Source organism: Cheilinus undulatus, linkage group 9 (genome assembly GCF_018320785.1).
Source record: "Cheilinus undulatus linkage group 9, ASM1832078v1, whole genome shotgun sequence".
Taxonomy (NCBI): Eukaryota; Metazoa; Chordata; class Actinopteri; order Labriformes; family Labridae; genus Cheilinus; species Cheilinus undulatus.
Window position 1 is genome coordinate 36,859,238 of NC_054873.1, and position 24,175 is coordinate 36,883,412.

The following is a 24,175-nucleotide window of genomic DNA, read 5'->3' on the forward strand; positions in this document are numbered from 1 at the left end:
GTGCAACAGATGTATGCAGAATCACTCATCTCAGCTGCTTAACCTTGTAACTCCTTCAGAGTAGTCATAGTTGTCTTGGTGGCCTCTCTCACCTGTCCTTTTTGCACAGTCACTCAGTTTGTGAGGATGGCCTGATGTAGGAAGATTTTTATATGTGACACATTCCCTCCATTTCTTGATGGATTTATCATAACTCTAGGGGGTGTTCACTACCTCACTTAAACTTTTCAATAACCTTTTCTCTGTGTTGTTTTGAGTGTTATTTTCTCTTCATGGTGTAATGGTAGCCAGGAACACTGATGAACCAGTGACTAAACCTTCCAGACACAGGTGTCTTTACACAGCAATCACTTGAGACACATTCGCTGGACTCAGGTGATTCCCATTTTTCTCACTGTGAGACTAAAAGCACCAACTGGCTGGAACTCTGTTAAATTAGGTCAGTCTCTTTAAAGGAGGTGAATATTTGTTCAGTCACTTATTAACATACAAATTTTTGTTTGGTTGACATTATTTTGTAGAAATCTGTTTTTCACTTTGACATTAAAGATCTTTTTTTGTCGTAAAAGCCAAATTATAGTGACAATGTTTGATTAGTAAAATCAATTAAAGAGTAAAATGTCCAAGGGGGTGAAAACTTCTCATAGGCACTGATATTCTTAAAGATTACAGTAAACTGGCTTTGACTGGTTGTAATCTCAGTCCAGTAGGTTACAGTACTGAGTCAGGGGCTCTCACCTGCAGAGCACAACGTAAATAAGAAGCAGGTTTTAAGAAAGTCTCAGTTTTTGCAGAGCAAAAATAATCTCTACTCTGTCAACCAAAGAAAAATAACTATAACACAAAAATGAACTACTCTCAAACGGAATCTGGATCCTTTTAAAGATCTTTTAAAAGATCCAGCTCTTTGAGTTCACTGGTTGTCATGGCTGCACAGGTAGATTTAGTGTACATGTGTACGCAATCATGGCGAAACTATGAGAGATAAATTTTAACCTTTTAACACTAAGTTATTTGGGTGTTGACTTGTTTGTACTCCTCTCAATGACTGTGCCAAGTGAGCTCTGAGTATCCCATCCAGGACAATATTAATGACCATTGTTTATACAGTTCACTAAGCTTAGCTTAATCATAAAAATTTTAAAGCAACTTTTGCAAAAAGGTGGTTTGTGAAATTTCATGGATATTGCACGGTCAATTCTAAGTGATATTATTATTAAGTGGAAGCATTTAGGAACAACAGCAACCCAGCCACGAAGTTGAAAACCGTAGAAAATCCCAGCGTCAACAACTGGTGAGGCTCATGGCACATAAAAGTCACCAATGCTTTGCTGATTCCATAGCTGAAGAGTCCTCAACTTCTACTGGCATAAATGTAAGCACTAAAACTATGTGGCGGGAGCTTCATGGAATAGGTTTCCATGACAGGGCAGCTGCATGCAAGCCTCACATCACTATGTTGAATGCCAAGCATAGGATTGAGGGGTGTAAAGCAAGCCGACACTGGATGATGGTGCAGCAGATACTTGTTCTGTAGTGTGAAGAATCACACTTCTCTCTTTCGCTGTCAGATAGGTGAGGTTTGGCCAGGAGAACATTACCTGCCTGACTGCATTGTGCCAACTGTGACATTTGGTGGAGGAGGGATTATGGCATGGGGCTGTTTTTCAGGGTTTAGGCTAGGCCCCTTATCTTCAGTGATGGCCAATATCAACACTTTAGCAAACCAAGACATTTTGGACAATGCTATGCTTCCAACTTTATGGCATCAGTTTGGGCAAGGCTCTTCTCTATTTCAACATGACTGTGCCCCAGTGCACAAAGCAAGGACTATAAAGACATGGTTTGATGAGTTTGTGTGAAAGAACTTTACCACCTTTGGGATAAACTGGAATAGAGTTTGCGAGCCAGGCCTTCTCATCCAACATCAGTGCCTGACCTCATAAATGCTCTACACTCCAAAATCTTTTGGAAAGCCCACCAACAAGAGTGGAGGCTAACCTGACATGAAAGCTTCAATATTAAATGTTTGAGAAAAGGCAGAGACTTTGAAAAATCCTTGGAGCCAACCAGAGTAACAAAGCATGTCACGTAGTCGCTAGCAAGCTGTGCGTGCAAAGCTACTGAGGAATAACGTGAAACATGGCAACTATAGACGTGTAAGTACTTGACTTTAGTTGTTTTTGAAAAGAAAACTAAACTCAAAAACTACTCAATGCTGTTCTTTGTTCTTCTTTTAACAAGAAATGTTGTCAAGTTCTGATAAAACTGGTGCTTTAGAAGCATCCATGCTAATCTCTTCCTCCATAACTGCACCAGCTCTTGCTGCTGCTTGTTTACCTCACGACTCTGCTGCGCCTGAAAGTACTGCCCCTCGTCGCTGATTGGTCCTGTCACTTTCTAACTGGGCCAACACAGTTAGGATGGGAGCTTTGTAAGATGGACTCGCTAACAGCCAACTTGAATTAAAACAGTGACAGATTTACTTACCTTATGATCATAATACTGATAAATTATCCAGTACTTCTTTGTAAAATCAACCCAGTTTTGTGGGACCGGGTGACACAGCTGACTTAGATAGATGAAACATTTCATTTCTTAGATCTAGGTTGCAGCTTGTGAGCTGTAGGAGCACTACATACGTGGGTTTTTACTGCAACCATTTTCTCATGCATCTTAATGTCCAGTAAAATTGGTGTTAAGTGAGTCCCTTAAGAACCAGCCAGCAGTAATTGGGTGTCTTTCTTCCTTTATATTTCTCACATTATTATCGAGTCCATTCATTCAGATGGACATCAATCATGATTCCACACAGGCATATTAACTCAGCAACCATTTTTATCACCAAACATGCCTTATAGCAAGCATGTATGAATGTCAAAGTCAGACTACATGTTAAAAGCACAATTAGCTGGCAGCCATAGGGTTTTAGTACCTACTGGGGCCAAAATTAAATGACTTAATGCCTTGTTGTGTGTCAGAAAAAATGTCAGTTCACTTTTACTTTAAATTAGGACACATTTGACATAAATGCCATCATCAGGAACACTTAAGTTAAGTCCACATCCTTTATTACAAAGTGAAATTATTCTTCTTTGGCATTTAAACCAAGTTAGTCTTCTTTTACGTGTATACCAGACAGTAATGTATGGAGTTTGACAATTGCAAACAAATTCTCAAACTGGTCATCATAACAATATCTAAAACTTTCTTTCCCTTTTAAGTCTACTATAAAATTGCCCAAAGATAAAGTTTAGATTATATGCTAATTCAGCATATTTATAGATGATAATTAATTATATGTCAAATAATGTGCACCATCCTTATTCAGTAAATTACAGCTTAAATTAGCACAGCTAAGTCTTATCTAGATGTGAATATCATCCAGACTTCTGTGCATTACTCATATTGACACATTTCTTGATCCTGTTTAAAATCTTGATGTTTTAAGACAACTGAAAAACACATTTTTGCAGTTATGCATTTAAAGTGCTATGAATATGTTCTCTAATGTCAATGCCACCTGCAGAAGTTATCAGTAAGGATCTGAGTGTAGCAGCTCATTCAACACTCAATGAGCCTCTCTAGCCTGAAATAGAGGGCCGATGTGCTGACAGGCAGATATAGAAGGTTATTGTGTCTTCATTTCAATCCTTCACAGGCTGCAGACTGAGACATGCTTGCTTTAATGCAACATCACTGTGGAAGCCTTGGACCTGGTCTCACTGGATTAAAGGCTCATATGGAGCTGTCAGCTAGTATATAGGTATATATGCTCAAAGAGTTTCTCATTTAATCATGTGGGGCACATTTGGCTTAAAACTGGTTTCAGATTAAGCCCATCATGAATACTTGATATTTAAAGGTTGTGTGTGATTCTAATCCAACACTATTTGCTCAAATTCAGCAAATATCACCTCATGAATCTCTAGCAGTGCCTTCACACATGAATAATATCTCTATAGCATCTTGAAATTGCACATTTTTCCAGTATTTTTTCTACTGGATGTGAGGGTGAGCTGATGTCAGAATGCAGCAGATAATTTTCTGGAGAATTTACCAGGTGTGAGCCAAAAACCAATGTGATCTCTGTGAACATAATGTAATAGCTCTTTATGCTGTCTGTTCATGTTCTCTGCTCTATTGCTGAGCAGAAGAATGATTCACGCTACACAGAGCGTTAATAAAAAAGGCAAATGTCATTGTAGAACTCCTAGTCACCATTTGCTGCTTTTACTGCCATTTCCATGTTGCTTTTTGTACGTCTTGTCTGTCACTTGAAACCCCGGTCCCAGCACCTGAAAATGATAGTTTCCCTGAGTGAGCTGCAGTCAGGAAGATTGTGGTGGCCACCTGCTTCATATTTTTAAGACATTTTCAGGAGTGCATACATCAAAATAGCCTAGCTGTCTATCCCATGTGTCTGCTGAAACGTGGTAATATCCCAAATGAATGTAAATGTTGGGATATTAGTAGAGTGTTACTTTTTAAAGCTGAGTGCTGCTCTGGAAAGCTTTATTATTCTCTTTGCATGCTAGCTTGATAGCAGCATGTAACCTGTCCTTTCTTCCTCAAGTTGAAGGTCATATCATGGTATTTTTCATTTATGGGTAGCTTCTGAAGCTATTTAAACTCCCCTCCAAAAGTATTTGAACTGTGAGGACAATTCCTTTATTTTTGCTCTAGACTGAAAACATTTGGGTTTGACTACAAAGATGAAAATGAGACAAGAAATCAACATTTCTGCCTTTATTTTCAAGGACTTACATCTGGAGCTGATACACAAATTGGAAGACAGCATGTTTGTAACCAAACACCAGATTTTGAGCAAAAGTACAGGAACATAAACACTTAAATAGATTAATAAGACTTAATATTTAGTTGCAGATCCTTTTCTTGCAGTAACTGCATCAAGCCTGTGACCCACTGACATCACCAAACATTTCCATTCTTCTTTTGTGATGCTTTTCCAGACTTGCACTGCAGCCCCTTTCAGTTGTTGTTAGTTTGGGGGTTACTCCCTTCAGTCTACTCTTTAGCAGGTAAAATGCATGATCTATAGGGTCAAGGTTCACTTTATTATCCCTGTGAAGGGCAATTTATTTCGCAGCCAGCAGTCAAACATACATCCAGACCAATCATAAGTTTCACATTAACAACACAACAAATAAAAGCACAAGAGACAGTGTACAATACAACAATAAACATGCAGAGTAAGAAATTACACGGGCACACAAATAATCATTTAAAAGCCAATAGCAGCAGAGACAAATGAGTCTTTTTGCCTTTTTGTCCTGCATACTGCAGGCTGAATCTTCGATCAGACGGTATGGCAGCTTAAACTCTGAAAATACAGGATGGCGGTGATCAGCCAGGATCGACTGGGTCTTTTTCAGAATCATAAGTTTGTACAACTGAGTTAGGTCATTAAGGGTTGAATCTAAAATTATACCACAGATTCCAACAAGACAGTGAACCCAAGCATACTTCAAAGCTGTGCAGAGACTATTTGACAGAGAAAAAGGAATCTGATGGACTGGCCAAGTCAAAGTCTAGATTTGAATCCTATTGAACAAAACTGGGATTAAGTAGATTAAAAAATGTATTGCACAAAAGTTTAATCCAAAGCAAGTGTGTGAGAACAGGAACTATTTGGAACTCAGTAACAAAAGAGACCGTGGAAAAGTACATAAAAACAATGCCAACAAGAATGCAAGCTATTTTCAAGGCCAAAGGAGGTCTCACAAAATATTACGTTTTTTTTTTTTTGGTTATCATGTATGAAAAACGAGTATTTAGGTGTTTCAGTTTGTTATTTGCCAAATAAATGAAAACAAAATTTTAGTTTTTAACAAGTTTTTTAAATATTTCAGAAGAATGCATTAGAAACCAGGATATTACTCACTTTTTATGACCCAGACTGTTTCAAGGAGTCCCCCTGAGAGAAAAAAGGGTTTAAACTGTCTTAGTGTGATGATTTCTAATGGGTTTAGCTGAGTCAGCAACATGCAGATCCTGTGGAGCTGCATAGCTCTTTTAGTACCATCTATTTCTGCCATGTGGAGTTTGCAATCCTGCAAGGTCCAGTGGTTGAGCTTGGTAGTTGTAACAGTATGTCATCATTTTATCTAAATGTATGATTATGACCATATGAAGGAGAAAAACTGTTAAAAAGTGTCGTCTCCTGTGTTGTTCAGGTTATTATCAGCACACAAAGGACAGCAATTGGCAGCTTAGACGACACTATGAAAGGGTAAAAGTTTTTAATTGTGTAACGTCACATACAGAGGGTAATGGTGGTGGCTGCACTTGAGGTCATGAAGGTGAACGTCTCAACATTTTGTACTGCTTTAATGGTGGGTGCAGGATGCAGGGTACTTTTTATTGAATAAATAGGCCAGGTATTACAAGTGCATCTTATTGTACCCAGGAATTTACTTTAGGTTACCGACATGTAAAAAATAAGCTTCTACATTAATGACTTTAATGTCAATATACAAACACTTTTTAGTTTTACATATCAACATGTACTTCTTTAAAAATGATGCGACAAACTGTGAGGAAGTGTAACGTTTCTCCTTCCTGGCTGATACTACAGTGCAGTTACGTATAAATGGAACCAGTTGATGAACAGCCAGAGTAGCATTGATCCATTTATCCCTCCTCATGTCATCTGACACATCAGACCTGCAGAGTGGTGATCATCAGTGAGCTGTAAACCGTCCTCAGCAGCCTCTCCTGCCTGACAGCTGGACTCACCCCAGGATCTGGATTAGACTAGACCAGATAACACTCACTCTCACTTAACATGTAAGCCCTGATGCTTACTCAGTCGTGTGCATGCATGTGTAAACTGTGTGAGTGTGTCTGTGTGTAGCAGACTCTCAGCAGTGAGTTAATCAGCTAATTATTACTTCTAAAATTAGTATGTGTGTTAGAGAGGCAGCCTCTAGCAGTTTGTCATGGGCTCGGTTGTTTGTACCAGTAACTATAACTGCTACTACAAAAACAAGCACCAAGCACACTGACTTCTTACTCACTTACAGTAATCTCATGAGCCTCTGTTTTTAAAGACAGTGATGAAGAGCAGTGTCTTGTGTTGACTGAGCTTAAAGGATGAGGCAGGCACATTCTGTTATCTCAAACAGAACCAAGCAAGCTGTCCTCTATGTTGAGTAATTATGCTAAGCTAAACTAAGCTACCAGGCTGGATTGAGCTTCACTGGCTCGAGCAAAGATACTGAAGTACTGTCTCTCAAACTACCAGCAAGAATACATGTAAAAATGTGCAGTTTATAGCCCTGCCTAAGCCGAGCTATTTAAGGATTATTTAAGTTCACTTTGCTGGTGAAAGGCCGGAGGCTGTTTCACTTTGTCTTCATCGTGAGCAGTGTTATAAATATACATACCTACCAGGATGATACCTCCAGAGGGTGCATGAAAGAGCCTAGGCCATATACAGCTCTCTGATGTGTGCGATGTCAACTACAAACATGGAGATACTCCGGGAGGTTACAGCAATGTCGATTCTGAGATAAGAGCAAACACAAAAATTTATCCCAAAGGGCAATTCAGTTTTTGCAGTCTACCCAAACCATGCATACATTCACAAACAGCAAACAGGTAACGTCAGAGAAAATAATAAATAGTCAGTACATTTACAGAATGCTGGCCCTCAATTGGCTGCTTCAGTAATGGCACACCCAGGGTCAGGCAGAAATTACGTTACGTTTAGAATCAGTTTTCAGTGAAATTCTACTGTTCATTTTGATAATCAGCCTTTGTCATGGATATCTCTGAGCCACTGATAATGAGTCCACTATATAGCCCATGATATGCTGCTCACTATATAGTAGGCAGTGGGGAATGAGTGTGTGGTTTCTGACTCAGCTATATTCAATATCCTGATACAGCCTGAAAATATTGTGATATAAGTTTTAGGCCATATCGCCAAGTTCTACTGTTCATACTTGAGAAAGAAATCCCTGGGTGTATACCAGATTAGACTTGATTTTTAAATAGTCATTTTAGGATTGTTGAAGTTGGGTCATATGAGGTACTAGATTATAGCAGTGGCATCAGCCTCCAGTGATTTCTGTGAAAGTTGCTCCTGGGGTCATTACAAGCTCAGAGAGATTCGTGGCATAGTGGCTATAGATGGGAATCTTCTATCCTTGTAGTTTAACAAGCTTTGTGTAAACATGGACCAAGAAAATATGTTGGCTCACCTGTATGCTGTGTCAAAAACATACAAAGCACTTCATTTTATTCCCAAAAAGCCCATCTGTGTCAGGCACTAATTTACGATGCAGCTTTCAGCATTTTTTCTCCTTCCGCCTCTGCGCACTGATACCGTTTCATCGGCTATGTGAGACTGTGGGGGAGAGATCCTGAGTTACCTGGCGGTGTAGGTGTGGAAAATGCAAACCCATGCTCGGGATCTCCCCCTGCTCAAAACTTTCAAATGAAGTTTCTCTGCTGTCTCTTTCTGCCTGCTGACTCTCCATCTGTATAAGTTCTTCATTGGTGTACTCCGGTTCACACAAATATCTTCTCGTATCCACAGGAAACGGCACGTCATCGTCACTGAAGTTAAAATTGCTCATATTATCTTTGTTTTAGCTTGGTGTGGTGTTATTATCCCTGTAGAAGCCTGCAGACCCACACAGCTGATCAGAGGATATCAGTACGCTGCAGAAGGAGAGAAAATGGCGAAAGCTGCACCCTAATGCCTGACACAGAGGATTTTTTAGAAGAAATGAAGTGCTTTGTATGTTTTCGACACAGCGTAAAGGCGAGCCAACGTATTTTCTTGGCCCATCAAAACTTGTTAAACAAGGTGGATAGAATGTTCCCACCCAAAGCCATTATGCCCCGGATCGCTCTAAGCTCATAATAACCACAGGAGCAACTTTCACAGAAATCACTGGAGGCTAATGCCACTACTGTAGCCAAGTACCTCATATCAATCAGCTTCAAAAATCCCGAAATATCCCTTTAAAGTATTAAATCATTGCTAAGGGAGCCAGTTTAGCTCACTTATCAAAAGTAACAGATCCCAATGCACTGGTTGCAGGGCTGAATTCTGATTTCTGCTCTGGGTTGTGCATATCTTCCCCACTTTTCTCCCCATATCTCCTGTCTCTCTTTGTCTGCAAATAAAGCCAAAAAGCCCCAAAACAATTAAAAAATGTTAGCATTAAAATTATGGCCAATATTATGATACTAGAGCTCACATGCCATACTCAGCTTCCCCACATTGCATTGTTGGACAGTGAAATGACACAGCCAGCTAACAAGCAGCATACAATTAAAGTAAGAAAACTGTAATGTTGTTTGGTTGAATAGTATTTACATTATTCAGCAGCTGTACAAGTAATGAGCATATGTATACTGCTGTTAAATTATTTATAAGAACCAACAGTTGTTCTAGCTCAGAGCTAGCTTTTTAAACACAGCTTATTCTGGAAATGCCTCATTGGATGGAGTTATGATGTGAAAAAGACGTGTGCTAGCATGGTGCTATCAGCAGTATAGATCGTATGAGTATTAGCGGGCACTATTAGCGTGTGGTTTCATGTACAAGCAGTGACGTCAGTAATCTGTTTTTGAGCTAAACTTCCTGAGGCTTTTTGACCAGAAGCTTTGAGGTTTCCATCTTGAAATGAATGACTTTAGTTCGACAGTTCAGCTGCACATCTTTTGAAGCCCTAACCTTTCAACAGAGAAGGGAAGGAGTGCAGATTTTGCCACTTGTTACCAATTTAAACCCAAAGGATGAAACTTGTTTTAATGCACTTTGTGACATCGGCTTTAAAATTGTGAAACCATCTTTAAACATGCAACCATCTGGTCAATTACCAGCCACTTTGCATCCACAGCCTTTTATTTGTCTCTGTAAGAGATGAAAAAGTGCTTTTTATGTTTTAAACCCTGAGTGAGAATAAATTAGCAGCACATCTTCATTCTTTGCACATCTTCTATCTGTATATGGTAGCAGCTGTATATGCAGACTCATCAGGGCGATGGTGCATTCATGCACAGTAATCTGAGAGCTTAGCAGGCTGCACTGACTTTGCTTTACTGTGGAAAATTTAAACCCTTTGGACACATTATAAGCAAACATGGACACACTGGAAATGGGAATGTGAATTCGAAAGATCCATGAAATACCCAGATGGTATGATGTCTGTTGACATTCGCTCTCCCTCCCTTACCCCTGCTGTCTGTAAGGGGATTTCAAGGCTTGTGATGAGGATGAGAGAGAGGCTGCTACATCTGAAGTCTGCGGCCTAGGAGGGACCACTTTGAAATAAATAATCTAGTATCAAACAAAGCAGCACTCCTTGGCCTTTGGGTGACATCTGGCTTCTCCGACATTGTTTTCTGCCTCTGAATGAGGGGAAAGGTTGTTGTTTTAGCATCACAGGCAGCCATATTGATCTTTTGTCTGACTCAAAGTTATTTTCAGTACACTTTAAATGGATGGAGTCTGGTTTCCTGGACATGGCTAATGGCATTTTTTGGAGTCTGTCTCCAGCGAAAAAGAAAATCCTTGGTTTGTTTCGAAGGTGACAACAGTGAGCCCTGTCAGGAGGGTGTTAAGCGGTCTGGAACAGAGGCTCTCAAGAGGTCTAGCCTCAGGAGGCCCCTGCCTAGTAACTGTGACCCAGATTTCTGAAAAATTTCAACCTCACAAATATATTTATGAAATATGGTTCAGTTTGGACCTTAGATTTTAAAAAGAATATGACTGGACAAAGATACAGGACAAAAAATATGTTTTACAGCTCTGAACAGCTTTGAGGACATGCATTCATACTAGGGGTGTGGATCTTTCAGTATCTCAAGATTGGATTGGATTTGCTTCTGTCTGATTCTGATTCTGGAGGTCACAAATTAATTCAGTATCAAGTTTCAATTCAAACCAAACTCTTAAGCACAACACTTTCCCTATCAGTTACAATCAGGTGGTTAATCAGGATCTACTTCAGTCTGCAGTGCACTAGAGTTTTACAATTATTATCAGACATTAAAAAGCAGAATAAGAGTGTAAGATAACTCAGCCTTAGGCTGATATTTGTAGAGTTTTTAATCAGCTGATCATGGCAAATTCAACAGAAAAAGAAAAACCTAAAAAAAGGTAATTTTGTGCTTAAATAATTAAACATGAAAAAAGATTTCAGTTGAATGGTTTAATGTTTATCAGAAACTTGCTATTGGAAACAAAACACACCCATGATTGTTAGTCTTAACCCTTTACTACTAATGATGCTGTAGGAGTCCAAGTCTTTAAAATGAAACACATGATGGATCTTGTTATTAATACCTTTTTTAGTATTGGCTGGTAGGTCCCTTAAGTGATGTCATCAGTTGTAGACCAGGATCTAGCAGTGCTAATGCAAATAGTGCTGCTAACACACCAGGTCAACACACCTCCTGCAGCAGCTTTGCACACCTGGGAAATTGGAGATGGTGCATGGAGGAAACAGCTGGGTTTGTGGTGCTAAAACTGACTTCTGATGAAAATATATTTAGGATGACATAAAGTATACTTAAAATATCAAATTTTGGACCTCCCGAATTGATTCAGATTTGGAAAAACATAATATTGGCAATTATATGGGGAATAATTTTTTTCCAGCATCTGTCTAATGCATGCATACCATTTTACTGTTTTCTCTGATATTGTGTACATTTTGGTTGTTTTTCACACTTTATCATGGGGAACCAGCTCCTAATTTTTCAAGATAACAAGATAAATGAGTCAAAAGGTCAAGAAAACAACCAAAATAAATTAATTATCACAGCAAAATGGAGAAAAATCAAATATATACAGCTGTATGTTGGTTGAGGCCAAGCCTAGTCCACTGTAAACTGCTTTATGACCAACTTTTGGATTCAAATCAGTTGAGAACCACAGGTTGAGTCTGTATTGTGAAGCCAAATCCAACCACTCTAATTTACACAATTATCCATTCAAAGACACTAGGGATGCACAATATGATGGCATATTGATATCAACCTATTAGCTAGAAGAGAGAATTATTGGAATCAGCAGATATAAAAAAAGGGTCTGAATGACATTTAAATCTTGGTGTCAATATCAGTGTTGGCTAAAATCAATTTGTAATTATTGGCAAAAATCTAATATTGCTTCTCCCTAAAGACAGATCCATACACTGATGCTGCTGCCTTCAGTGTTGTTTCAAACAAAGACTTTATCCTTATTTATTTTGGAAGCATTGTGGGGTTCAGGGTCTTGACCAGGGGGTCTTTGCAGTTTAGACTGCTGGAGCATCTTCTGATGGAGAGATGACTGATTCTACCAGAGAGACAAAAATATGGAGCTATTATTATAGAAAAACTATCTGCAAATGTATAGATACACAAATGTTTGTGTACACCAATGTGCACACACAGTTTGAAGAAGTTGTACACAGAGCCACAGGTAAGCTCAGTGTAAAACAATATGTAAATGTGTGCATGATAACTGATGGCTGAACTGTCTCATTTTTTGTTCTTAGAGCTGAAAAATATGCACAACTCATCAGCTGAAACTGAGACTTTCTTCTCATTTGGCTCTTTTTACATGGGACTTCTCAGCACTGCTGCAGTGACAGATCTGCATTTTAATGTGATGCACAAAAATCTGTGGGAAGGATTTTTTGCCCCAAGTTCGAGCTCCAAGGTTTACTGTGGCTTACATATGTCTGTCCAGTCTCTCTGGTCTTAAACTGAGGAGTCATTTTTCCTCTGGATCAAGTTTATGACCAAATGAGGGGAAGGCAATCGCCAAAAGAAGCACTTCTAGCACCTCTTAGGTTGTGTCTGTGTGTGCTAAATGCAATGAATCTGTTAGCAGCATAAAATGGAGGTGAAGTAGCCTGAAGCTAAGAAACTGTACACAGTTATGGATCTGTAAGGTATCCATGAATCTATGGACATATTTGTGGATTGTTGTACATATTTATGAATCATTGTACACTTATGTTAGCCTGTTTACACATTTGTGGATCTGGGTTCACATGTACAGAAGTATATACATATTTAAAAATGGTTTTTACAACAATAATCACTCCATACATCGCTGCCTTCACTGATAGCAATTCGTCCATTCCAAACAATAAGGGGCAGAGCAAAGCAGCATCAGGACATTATGGTATTTTAGCTTCCCACTCTCAGTGTGACATGGGAGAAAAAATTGTCTGTGTCCGGTCTTGGCAGAGGTCTGCTCTCTCCGAGTGCCATAGAGCTAATAATAAGTGTTTCTGTTAGATTGAATTCTGTTGGTTGAAATCAGGAGGCACATTTCATCGGAGAGGGATGGTTTCAGACACACAGAGATACCTGGAGCATGCTGCTGTTTCACACACAGACGCAAAGTGTGCAACAGGGAACCCAGATGCATGATGGGATGTCAGAACGTGAGTCAGCATGACGTGTTGCTTCAATGACGTTGAGGCTGGACTGTTTCACACTTCCTGATCGATGCTCCTTTATCTTCCTGACAGTGATGCTGAGAGAGGAAGGGTGAGCTGTAGTAAGATTAGTATGGAGGGGTTTTATTTTTCCCTTTTAATCATGATTATTTTTTTATTTTTAAGGTCTACATTGAGCAAAGTAAGCATAGATATGGAATTCCTGTTCAGTATTATATTTCTAACATTGGTTATTGAATACTGACAGTTTAATATAATTTAAATCTATAACTATAATCGCTCCTTTAAAAGGGTCTGGGAATTCAAATATTGTGACTCAGTTGAAAACCTGTAAAAAGGACAGATCTGTGCTCCTCTATGTGTTTTTCATCTCTTAATAATCAGAATTCTGGAGTGAACATAAAGAGAAAATTATATATAGTCCATCTTTTTAAGCGTTGGGCGCTTAAATATTTCTGAGTGCACACAAGATGGCAGGTCTGTCGGGCTGGCTCACACACATCTCTGTCCTGCCAAACAAGACCTCCTGAGTTTTCTGTTTGTGTGTGTGTGTTGGATTTTGCTTTAATGCTGCATCTCTGTCTCATTAACCTCCAGGACTCCATCAACAACAACTCTTTGGGGAAGAAGGACAGCTGGAAGGACTCCCACTCCTCCTCACCACACATTACAGGTACTGACTATCCATGGTCTCTATTTAACATGGGAGTAGTCTCACTGGAGTCATCCTTTGGTTTCTAAAGCAGAATTTTGAAGCCAAACAATGGCAGTCACCATAGTAGAAATGCTATCTCACACTAACGTTCACTCAGCCTAGCAGCAGACGAGAAGATGGAGCTGAGGTGAGTCTTTCACCTGCAGGAAAACAATTACAACACGCCCACCTGTCAGTCAGATTACTTATCTTCTTAATTATGCAAAATTCTTTGCCCTGATAAGAAAGTAATGCTGATTTAGAAATGATGTATTCAGCCCACATTCAGTCTTCTAACTAAGCTGCAAAGACAATTCTTTCAACACTCTAAATGGGCATTTTAACATGGGTGCACATGAGACTTTCAGGGCTTTTGCAGCCAGCCTCAAGCAGTGCTTTCCACAGACGGAGTCAATCTTAAAATGGATATTAAGACTAGTCCATCTGTGGGAAGAAGTTGCCAGTAATAGTGGTCCAAAAGCGGGTAACTAAGTTTACTAAACAAAGTGAGACACAATCACAAAGAGAGGAATTCTAAGGCCCAAACACCTGGGGAATACCTAAGCAACAATTTATGGTGAGAAGATGATTAAGTAAAAGAAAAGCACGAGCATTGTCGTAAGATTTGACCTGTTACTTTTCACATGGTCATCCTAGAGTAGATAAAGACAACCAGACACAAAATATAGGAGATGTGGTTCAAATAAATATTTTTAATCTAAAATTACCTAACTGTAAGTTTTGTTGAAATTAATATAGACTGTCCAAGAATAGTATGAAAAGAAATTAGTTAGGTGACCTTATTAAGTCAATAACAGGAATAACATGGCTGGCTGTGATTAACTGACTAGTTCAGGGCAGTCTGGCTGCAGCCCATTCATCCTTGACGGCCACTATCACAGTCCATACTTCTGATATACCATAGGCCTATATCTCAGAATGGAAATACACGCTAAATCTTTTGAGAGAAAAAAAACAACCTTGGATTAAACTTCCATTTAGGGTTAAGGTAAGGGTTTGGAAACCAGAAGTTAAAAGTCAAAAACCTGATCTTGAAAAGTTGATAACAAATCATTTAATAAAGCAGAATAAACAGTCAGCTAACAGGAAAAATGAAACATTTTATCACAGCCAGTGTAACTACGTAGCTCCATTAGCTGGGTATGCTACGTAGAAAATGGAGCTACATAGCTATGTCTGAGCACAGAGCAGCTAAATAAGCAACTTATCTATGTTATCTGCATAGACAAGGTTGCTAAAGCTTACTTAGCGATAGATAAAGTAGCTACGTAGATAATGATAAAGCTCACAAAGCAGCTATTTAAGCAAGATATCTGTTTTCTGCATATACGAGTTTGCTTTAACTATGTTTGCCAAGGCTCACGTCACTAAAGCTAACTTTGCTTTAGATAACATCTACATAGATAATGTACCTAAAGCTAAGCTCACAAAGCAGCTACTTAAGCTACATAGGTACTCTATTTATGTAGCTGTTAGTTCTAGATATGTTTGCTAAAGCTCCTGTTGCTTAAGCTAACTGAGCTACATTGGCTTATGTGATAACACTGATTACATTGCTAGCATAGCTATATTAGCATAGCTTTTGCTAAAGCTAACAAAGTTAAAGCAAGCCACCATTCATGTATCTATTTCTAAAACAGATATATGCATAATTTAACCCCAGATTCAACCCCTGACCTTTTCATCTGTTTTATTGCTGAGATATTTCATAGTCTGTAATGTTTGCTATGTGGTTTTTCCTGAATGTAACCACCAGACTTTGTTTATGTATAAAATTAAATCTTAATAACATTTAATAGACAATCTAAACCTGTAAATATGTTGTACCAGCAAATGGCACTTCCTTTATGAGATCTCGACTAGTTGAGGATTTCCCTGGTCCTCATGCATCAGCTTCATTTTTAATACTGTAGATTGCTGCTTGGTGTGGACACTAATTAAACATAAGTATTAACACAAAATTGGGAAAAGAAGTACACAAATGATTTCATGTAACAAAGTTAACAACGATACAACTCTTTGTAGTTTAAGTGAATCCACACTCCAAACATCATATTTACTAAACAGACATTTTGGTTTCATAGATGAATTTCACATAATGAAGGTGAAAAACTGTTAATAGTGACCATCCAGGGTTGTGCTTTGAGTAATCCTAGAATGCTGTGTCAGTTGCATGCAGCACAAACCAGGTAGGCCACTTTTGACAACTTTTCTCCCTGATTTGAAATTCATCACTTAAACTACAACTTATAACTATAACGATACGCCATTTTTATTAGTCCTCATGTCAAAACAAGGCATGATGAGCAGAGGTTGGCAGATAAGCAGGACAGATATCTTCCTGTTACATTTTGTTACTGATGTGATTCAGATCTAACCTGGCACACATCCATCTGGTAAACTACTCATAGACAGCTTTTGGGAAAGGGCAGAGTCATTAAAAAACAACTCAGAAGGTGAATGGATGAACGTTCTGTCTGTCACATCTTTACAGGCCAATCAGAGCAACAAAATATGTGACGTAGCCGCTATTGAGCTGCGCCCCTTCTGAGGAGTAAACACCATATAGAACTGCATAACGCGAACCATGTCGACTGTAGATATCTTAATACACGACTTTCGTTGTTTTTGAAAAGAAAACAACTAACTGCCGTACTTTATTCTTCCTTTAACAAGAAATTTAATCAAGTTTTGATAAAACTGCAATTTGGCAGCATCCACGCTAATGTCTTCCACCATAATTGCACCGGCCTCTTGCCACTGCTTTCTAATGTCACGACTCTGCCACGGCCGAAAGCACTGCCCCTCGACGCTGATTGGTCCTGTCACTTTCTAACCAGGCCCAAATAGTTCATACGGAAGCTTTGCAAGATGGATTGACATCTTGATAGGGATGGAGAAACACGGAAACAGGCATATCCATCTATTTTGCAAGGTCAATTCAGAGCTCCCTGGCGAGGGAATTGACATACTGTGGGTTCAACCACTAAGCTTGTCATTCTGGTGTTTTTGCCAAAGGCGAAATTTAATATGTTCTTTTAAGCTCTTTTATTATGGAGAGGATGCTGTCACAGTGGAGTTTAGACCTGTTTTAACACAAAATTTTAGCTAACCAGTAACCAAACAGGGCAAACCAGGCTAAAACAGAGCAGGTGCTAAACAGGAAATCTACAAATATCTTAATATAAACAAATAATAGACAGCTCACAAGTTTTATCACTCTACTGAGCAAAAAGCAAGGCCTTTAGTTGGTTGCCTCCACCATTTACCAAAGGGACTTGGTAAAGGCGATGCAATCATTTGTAATCAGATTTTTCCAAATCACTGAACCTCAGCTAAAGACAATAAAAGACACTGTGCTGTGTAACAGGGGTCACATACCACCATATCAGCTTTATACATTAAAGTTAGTTCTCTAATCCAGGCTTGTCTCTCCAAATGAGGCTTGAGCTTTCGTGACTCATTGGTGCTACCCAGTCCTTTCCTTAGAATGAAACTTAAAGCTTGTTTTTGGCAAAAACAAGCACTTTTGTTGGTCCTATTTTAATCATGTACATGTGGCCTCAAAGATTAAATTGTAGCTAAAAATGTTTTGTAATGAGATTTAGACTCCGAATTATCAGCAAAGGACTGAGATTTTGAAATTTGGGAAACATATTTCTCAACTGAAAAAGAAATGTAAGTGTTGATGCAGGGGTTCAGATCAAAATCTCCTAAGACTGAAGTAAACGTTACAAAAGCCACCACATAACACACAGCTCAGCCTACCAGACCAGTGTCCAGACAGGCTTACAAAACACATTCTGTATAATCAAACTATGTCATAAGTGAAGTGTTCTTAGATAATTTGAAATGAATCTTGTGTGGATTTTTCCTCTGCTCCTGCAAAGATAAACTGCTTACTCCTTGCTATTTTGATAATCCCTGCACTTACATCTGGTTGCCTAACACATAATCTGATATTATTGTTTGTTCCTTGTGTGTAAAGGAGACCTCACACCACCTGATATCCAACCAAAACCCGAGGACAAAGTCCGACGCAGCACGCGGCGCCCTGCCCCAAAACCACCCACTGCCAATGGAGCTAATGGAAAAAGCAACACTCAGGCTGCTGCTGCCGCTGCAGACACACGTGCTCGACCACAGGAAAAACAAGGGTCTGGAGGCACGCACAGTAATCCCACCAGCACACAAAGGAGTCAGAGGAAAGCAGCTGGAGGAGGAGTAGGTAAAGCAGGAGGAAGAGGAGCCACAACAATGAAAGAGAGAATCCTGGGAGACCTCAGAGGGAAGGACGGAGTGACTGCAGGGAAGGAAGAGAAAAAAGGAGGGAGACTGTGTGAGGAGTCCAGGGCGAAAGAGAAGGAGAAGAATGGACATCAAAGGCCAAAAGAGACAAATGGACTGAAAACCAAAGGGGTCAGTGGGAAAGGAAAATTAGCCACTAAAGGGGCTAACAGAGGAGGAGGAATCAAGCTGAATAACATGCTGTGTAACCAGGAGGTTTATCTGCCAGCCATGGTGGTCCCACGGACGCCTGTAGCACCAAGAAAGCAGGATAAGACCCAAGACCAAGGTAAGGAACCACCTGTGGAGTTTAGGGTGGGGGTCCACGGGTACTAAAGGAAGGATAGAGGGGAGAGCTGGGTTGCTTTTAAAGTAGCTTTTCAGACCCTTGAAATCAATCTGTGAATATGACAGAGGTGGAAAAATTAGTGGTCTATTCTCAAGTAAAAGTACAGTAAATCTGGTCAGAATTTACTTAAGTAAAAGTAAAAGTACTGCTGTTCAAATCTACTCAAGGAAAAGTAAAAGTATTTCATTTAAAGTTGACTTTAAGTACTGAGTAGCTACTGAGGAGTCATACAGTAAAATATGAACTTTCCTTAGTGGCAAGAACAACAAGAAAATAGATCTCCAACCAGGTTGTTCAGCAGGTAAAGTCACACCTCTCTAATCTCTCTCTCTCTCTGAAATACACAGAAAATCCATAGTTTTAATTTAACTCATGCATTGTTATATTTCTCCACACTACATATAGTCGAGCTACACCTTTAACAGTGTTGAATATTTGACAATTTGACAGAGCTGCAGTAACTCTAATAAATCTGTGGCTAGGAGGGTCTCCTCTGGCAAGAGAGTCAACCTCATAGCAAGGTAATGAATGCTAATGAAAACAGATGCACTATGCATCCTTTAGGGACTCCTTAAGTCACTGGGAACCCTAACTCAGTTGACAGCTTCACTCATGGTGCAGATGTGTCTCACATCAAAAAGAACATTTCACTAGAAACATCAGCAAAAAACCCCAGCAGGGATCACTGTATAACAGGTAACATCCAAACACAACTAAAATATCTGTCTTAATGCTCTGGCAGGGGGCATGATGAACATCTTTACAGAGTTGAACTTAATAACTCAAACACTGAAGACCATTTTCCTCAGAATGGATTCAAAATTACACTATGTAGTTATAATCAACTTCAAAATAAAGGATTATTTGCAGCTTTAACAACAATAAAAATATTGAGACCAACAGGAACAGAATGGGGATTGAATAAAGACACCTCTCATGCCAAATAAAAAGCCAAGGAACAAAAGCGTGTTTTGAGGTTGGATTAAAAAGCAGGCAGTGATGGGGAGAGCCCAAGCTGCTTTGATGCGGCTGCTGAAAGGCTCGATCCCCCAGAGTTTCATTTTTGAGACCTTGGGACAGCCGGAAGCAACAGTTCTGTGAATCTGAGTGTCCTAGATGAAATATGTGGTTGTAAAGGGATAGGTTTGAGCTAGTCCATATGTTCTTGTGTATTTTTGGCACCGCGGTGGTGTCCTTGTTTAAAAAACTCAAACTCATCAAATTTTCCTCTGTTATCTTGCTGAGAAAAACTGTATGTGTGAGAAAAGTACATCCTCTTCATACACCAGGAGACACAGAGAGAAAATAGCAATTATGTGTGTTCTGTATTCATCAAACCAGTGTAGATCCAGTATAATACTATTTTGTCTCTGGATTAATCTTAACTGCTTCCTGAGAAAAATATTTTGCTGTTAAGTTCCTAAATGTTCAACTACTGTAAGAGGCAGGGCTCTAAGTCTGTGTTATTATGGCTGCTGCTGATTGAAGTACTAGCATCCAAATGTTCCATACCTTTATGTTTTAGGAACGAGGGGTTTTAAGTCATTTTCCAGTACATTCTTTATTATTTTAATAACCAGTCCTATTGAAAGTCCCACAGCTTAAACAGACTACCTGTTTTTTCAGAAGAAAGGTGTGTCAAAGAGGTATGGATTCAAATATGCTAATGCTTTTTTTGCAGTTATAAGGGTTAATGGACTTGATGTTGCATCATGTTTTTCTAGTTTTATGGCAACTCAAAGCACTTTTTACAACACAGAGGTCACACATTAATACATACTCACTCCACATTTACACACTGATGGCTATAGTGGTTATGTAAAGTGGCCATCAGTATTAACTAATCCCATTCACTCACTCATTCACTCGCCACTGACGCAGCAGTGGGAGCGACTTGGGGTTAAGTGTCTTAGTTAAGGACACATTGACATGTGAGTGCAGGAGCTGGGGATCAAATCCTCGACCCTACAACAGAGAGATGACAGACTGAGCCACAGTTGGCCTCCAATTTGCCTACAAACATTGATGATTGAATACCTGAAATTCTCTCATCTTTTTTGTTTCAGTGGTATCAACATCATTTAATTTTGACTAGCAATGTATTAAACTTTCAGGGTGCACTCACACCAGGCCGTCCTTACAGCGTCCAAGCAGGTTTGATGTGTCACAATGCAAGTTGGTGCGCTTCCTTACATAACCAAAAAATCAAGGAATTTAAGAGGGCTGTATCTGAAAGGACCCCAAGTTAGCCACAAAGTGTTTATTATGACATAATGACTTATGCTGCTTCGACAGGGTATGGGTAAACTATGCTATCATGACACCTGTAGATTTAGCATGGAAGTTTTGTGTTGACATTAAAACATTAGAAAGGTTTTCAGGAGTCTGCATGGATATCACAGATAATGCATGCTTTTTTTTAAATGTCCATCTCATTAAAAAGAAATACCTTACCAGGGGCCTTTATCTTAATGAAATCAGTTTAGATGGATCCACATTTTACACCTGAAACTCTTTAATACATTTTGGGCCATGCTGTGACTGCTTATACTCATCTGCTGTTAAATTTTCTATTCCTAGGCCAAAACCATGACAGAACCCAGGACAACCCTCCGGCCCTCTCCCGATCCAGCAGCGAGGGAGGCTCAAATAGAATGTCCCTCAGCTCAGACACAGAGGGCCCCCCACCAGGACCCCTGAATCCGTCTCTATCCAACCGCACCAACCCTGACATCAGTGAGGAGGAGGGTGAAGGAGATCCCACCCCTTGCATGAACATCCAGAATGGTCCAACCCGCCTCTTTGACGGCAACAAAAACACAGAGATGGACTGTAAACAGTCAGAGGTCTTTACAGGAAGAGGGAGAAGTGAGAATAACTCTGAGGTGAATCGCACCAAACTCACTCAGGGAGAGTGTGCGGCTGCTCAGACTGTACCAAAGAGTGAAGCTTCAGCAGGGTTAAACTATGACTCTGTTAAATACACTCTGGTGGTCGATGAACATGCTCAATTGGAGCTGATCAGCATCAAGGACTGCTTCCATGGTTTAAACGAGCACAACGATGACAGCGATGCAGAGACGGTTTATCAGTCAGCCAACGAGGAGGAAGACCCAGAGTACAAGGAAGAGAGGAAGAGGAGAGAGAAAGAAAAGCAGGAAGGTAATGATGCAGACAATTTTTTTTCAATGAGAAGCCCAAGCCTTTCACACAGCAGCATTACGTGTCAAAACGTAATGGTTAAAAATCTACTCGGAGATTTCTTTTACACTTCTCTCTGTACAAACCTAAGTGCACTGGTTGACTTTAATTACTTGACTCTCCCATTTACTGATCAGTTGTGGTTAATGACAAAGTAGATTGAAACGATCAAAACCGTTTAACACCAATTACTAGATTTTACAACAAAATGTAGTCTTTATTTTACTACATAGGTCTCACCCAACTGAATGCATTTTCTGTAAGGGCTTAGAGCAGACTGCAGTGTCTGCTACTAGAAGCATCAAATCCTTGCTTAAATCCCTGGCTGGCAGGAAGCCTTTCTGCTCCAGGTTTGCATGCTCTCACAGGAAGACAGGGCATTTACAGTACCTACCAAAGTTCAAAACATGCTCATCAGTCAATTCACAATCATGTTAGCTCAAGCTCCCTGTGATCCCAAACAGAAGTGCTTTAGATACTGAACAAATTGGCATACAACATGATTTTATCATTCTTTTGTACTCTTTTTATTTAGTCTGTGCTTGCAACAAAAATGCAACTGGTTGGCAATGTTAACATTCCAATTAAAGTAAAACTGATCTGCAGTCTGCAGATTTCAGCTTGGGGTACCAGCTAGACTAGATCAACCAAGCTAGCCTTTTCTCAGTATTAGTCAGGTCAGGTACAGTGTGGGAGCATATGCCAGTTCTTAGTTCTAACGTAGAAATAAGACAAAGGTATACATGAACATATGAAATGCACAGGTGGGACAAAAGAAACCAAGAGGATCCTACCTAACACATGAAACATTTGACAGTTCCTGTGACAGAATACCAGCAAATTCATATTCTCTAAAAGCAGGAGATAATAAAGTTTAAAGGCTAACAAAACATGCTTTTGCCGTGTCAGTCTTGGCCCCGTACTGTTTAGGCCTCCTGATGGACATCCTCCGGGCCTGCACCAGACCCATGCCCCATCTTTCCAGGTATTCTCCCAGCCGCCCCCCTACATGATGCAAGCCCCCAGCGTCTAGACCAGCCCCCCCATCCTGGGAACCCAGTATGCAAGCAGGCCTGGCGTGCCTGCCAGGTGCCCATAAAAGTGCAGCTGCCATTCACGTACCAGGCAGCTGACCCTTCCTATCCCTGCTCTGAGAATGTCAGCAGTAGAGACACAGTCTTTCCAACGCATAATGTGCCAAAGAGAAGTCGTCACAAAAGAGTCCAGTCAGCACCTCTGGTCACTTTTAGTAAGGATGTATGTACTTTTTTGATACCGCCTCAATGACACAGCATTGTGATAGTGCAGCTACAGGAAACTGCTGTGACATCTAAAACAAGTGTACTTCATTCCTGGTTCTCAGTCTGTGTTTTTAATCCTTGACACAGCAACTTAAACAAGTAACTTAATGTTTCAGTGGTAGGTTCAAGCCACAAGACAAAATGCTGTTGCAGAGTATTGAGGTCCCATCTTAGTACCAGCCCAGCCCGCTTGGAACCTCATCAGAGGTGATACTAAAGAATACCAGGTACAATCCCTAAAGGTAAAAAAAAATCATATAGAATCAAGACAAGTAGACCAGGTACCAGGTAGTGGCACATAACCAAAATAAAATAAATAGAAGTTGCGTATTGTTTATCTGGTAGTTGCTGTTAGTGATCGTCTATGACGTATAATTTCCCATATGATTAAACACAAAATAAAACCGTGTTTGGCTAACTAAACTAAAGTCAAATGAACACATTCTGTAAACCAACTTTACACTGTAAAGATAAAAAACAATTTTACTGCTTCTATTTGCATCATTTCATTTTTTTCTTGTTGTTTGTTTAAAGACAGGAGGAAAGAGGATGAAAAGAGGAGACATGAGGAGGAGGAAAACCTGAGAAGGAGGGAAGAAGATGTGAGGAGGAGGAGGGAAGAGGAGGTAAAGAGACGGAGGGAAGTTGTGGCTAGAATCTGCAAGCAGTCCAAAGTAATCTCGACCATCACCTCAGAGGAAGAAGAGTCTAACGGAGGAAAAGAAGCTTCTAGGAGCAAGAAGTTCCTCAACTTATTCACCAATAAAGGCAGCAATTACAGTGCCACAGGTTTGCTCATCCCTTGGCCTGTCATTTTAAGTCATAAGGTCTAGATAAAAAAATCCCTTTGAAAATTCTCCATCTGAGCACATCATACCTA

The 24,175-nt window shown here is 39.8% G+C and overlaps 1 protein-coding gene across 1 annotated transcript in view; it reads left to right on the top strand.

The window, feature by feature from the left end:
- mapk8ip1a (mitogen-activated protein kinase 8 interacting protein 1a) overlaps positions 1 to 24,175 on the top strand; it is a 35,240-nt gene that overhangs the window by 2,149 nt on the left and 8,916 nt on the right. The window contains exons 2-5 of the mRNA XM_041796578.1: positions 14,040 to 14,115; positions 18,146 to 18,733; positions 21,374 to 21,955; positions 23,830 to 24,084. Of these exons, the coding sequence (XP_041652512.1) occupies positions 14,040 to 14,115; positions 18,146 to 18,733; positions 21,374 to 21,955; positions 23,830 to 24,084 (1,501 nt within the window). The remainder of the gene's footprint in view (positions 1 to 14,039; positions 14,116 to 18,145; positions 18,734 to 21,373; positions 21,956 to 23,829; positions 24,085 to 24,175) is intronic.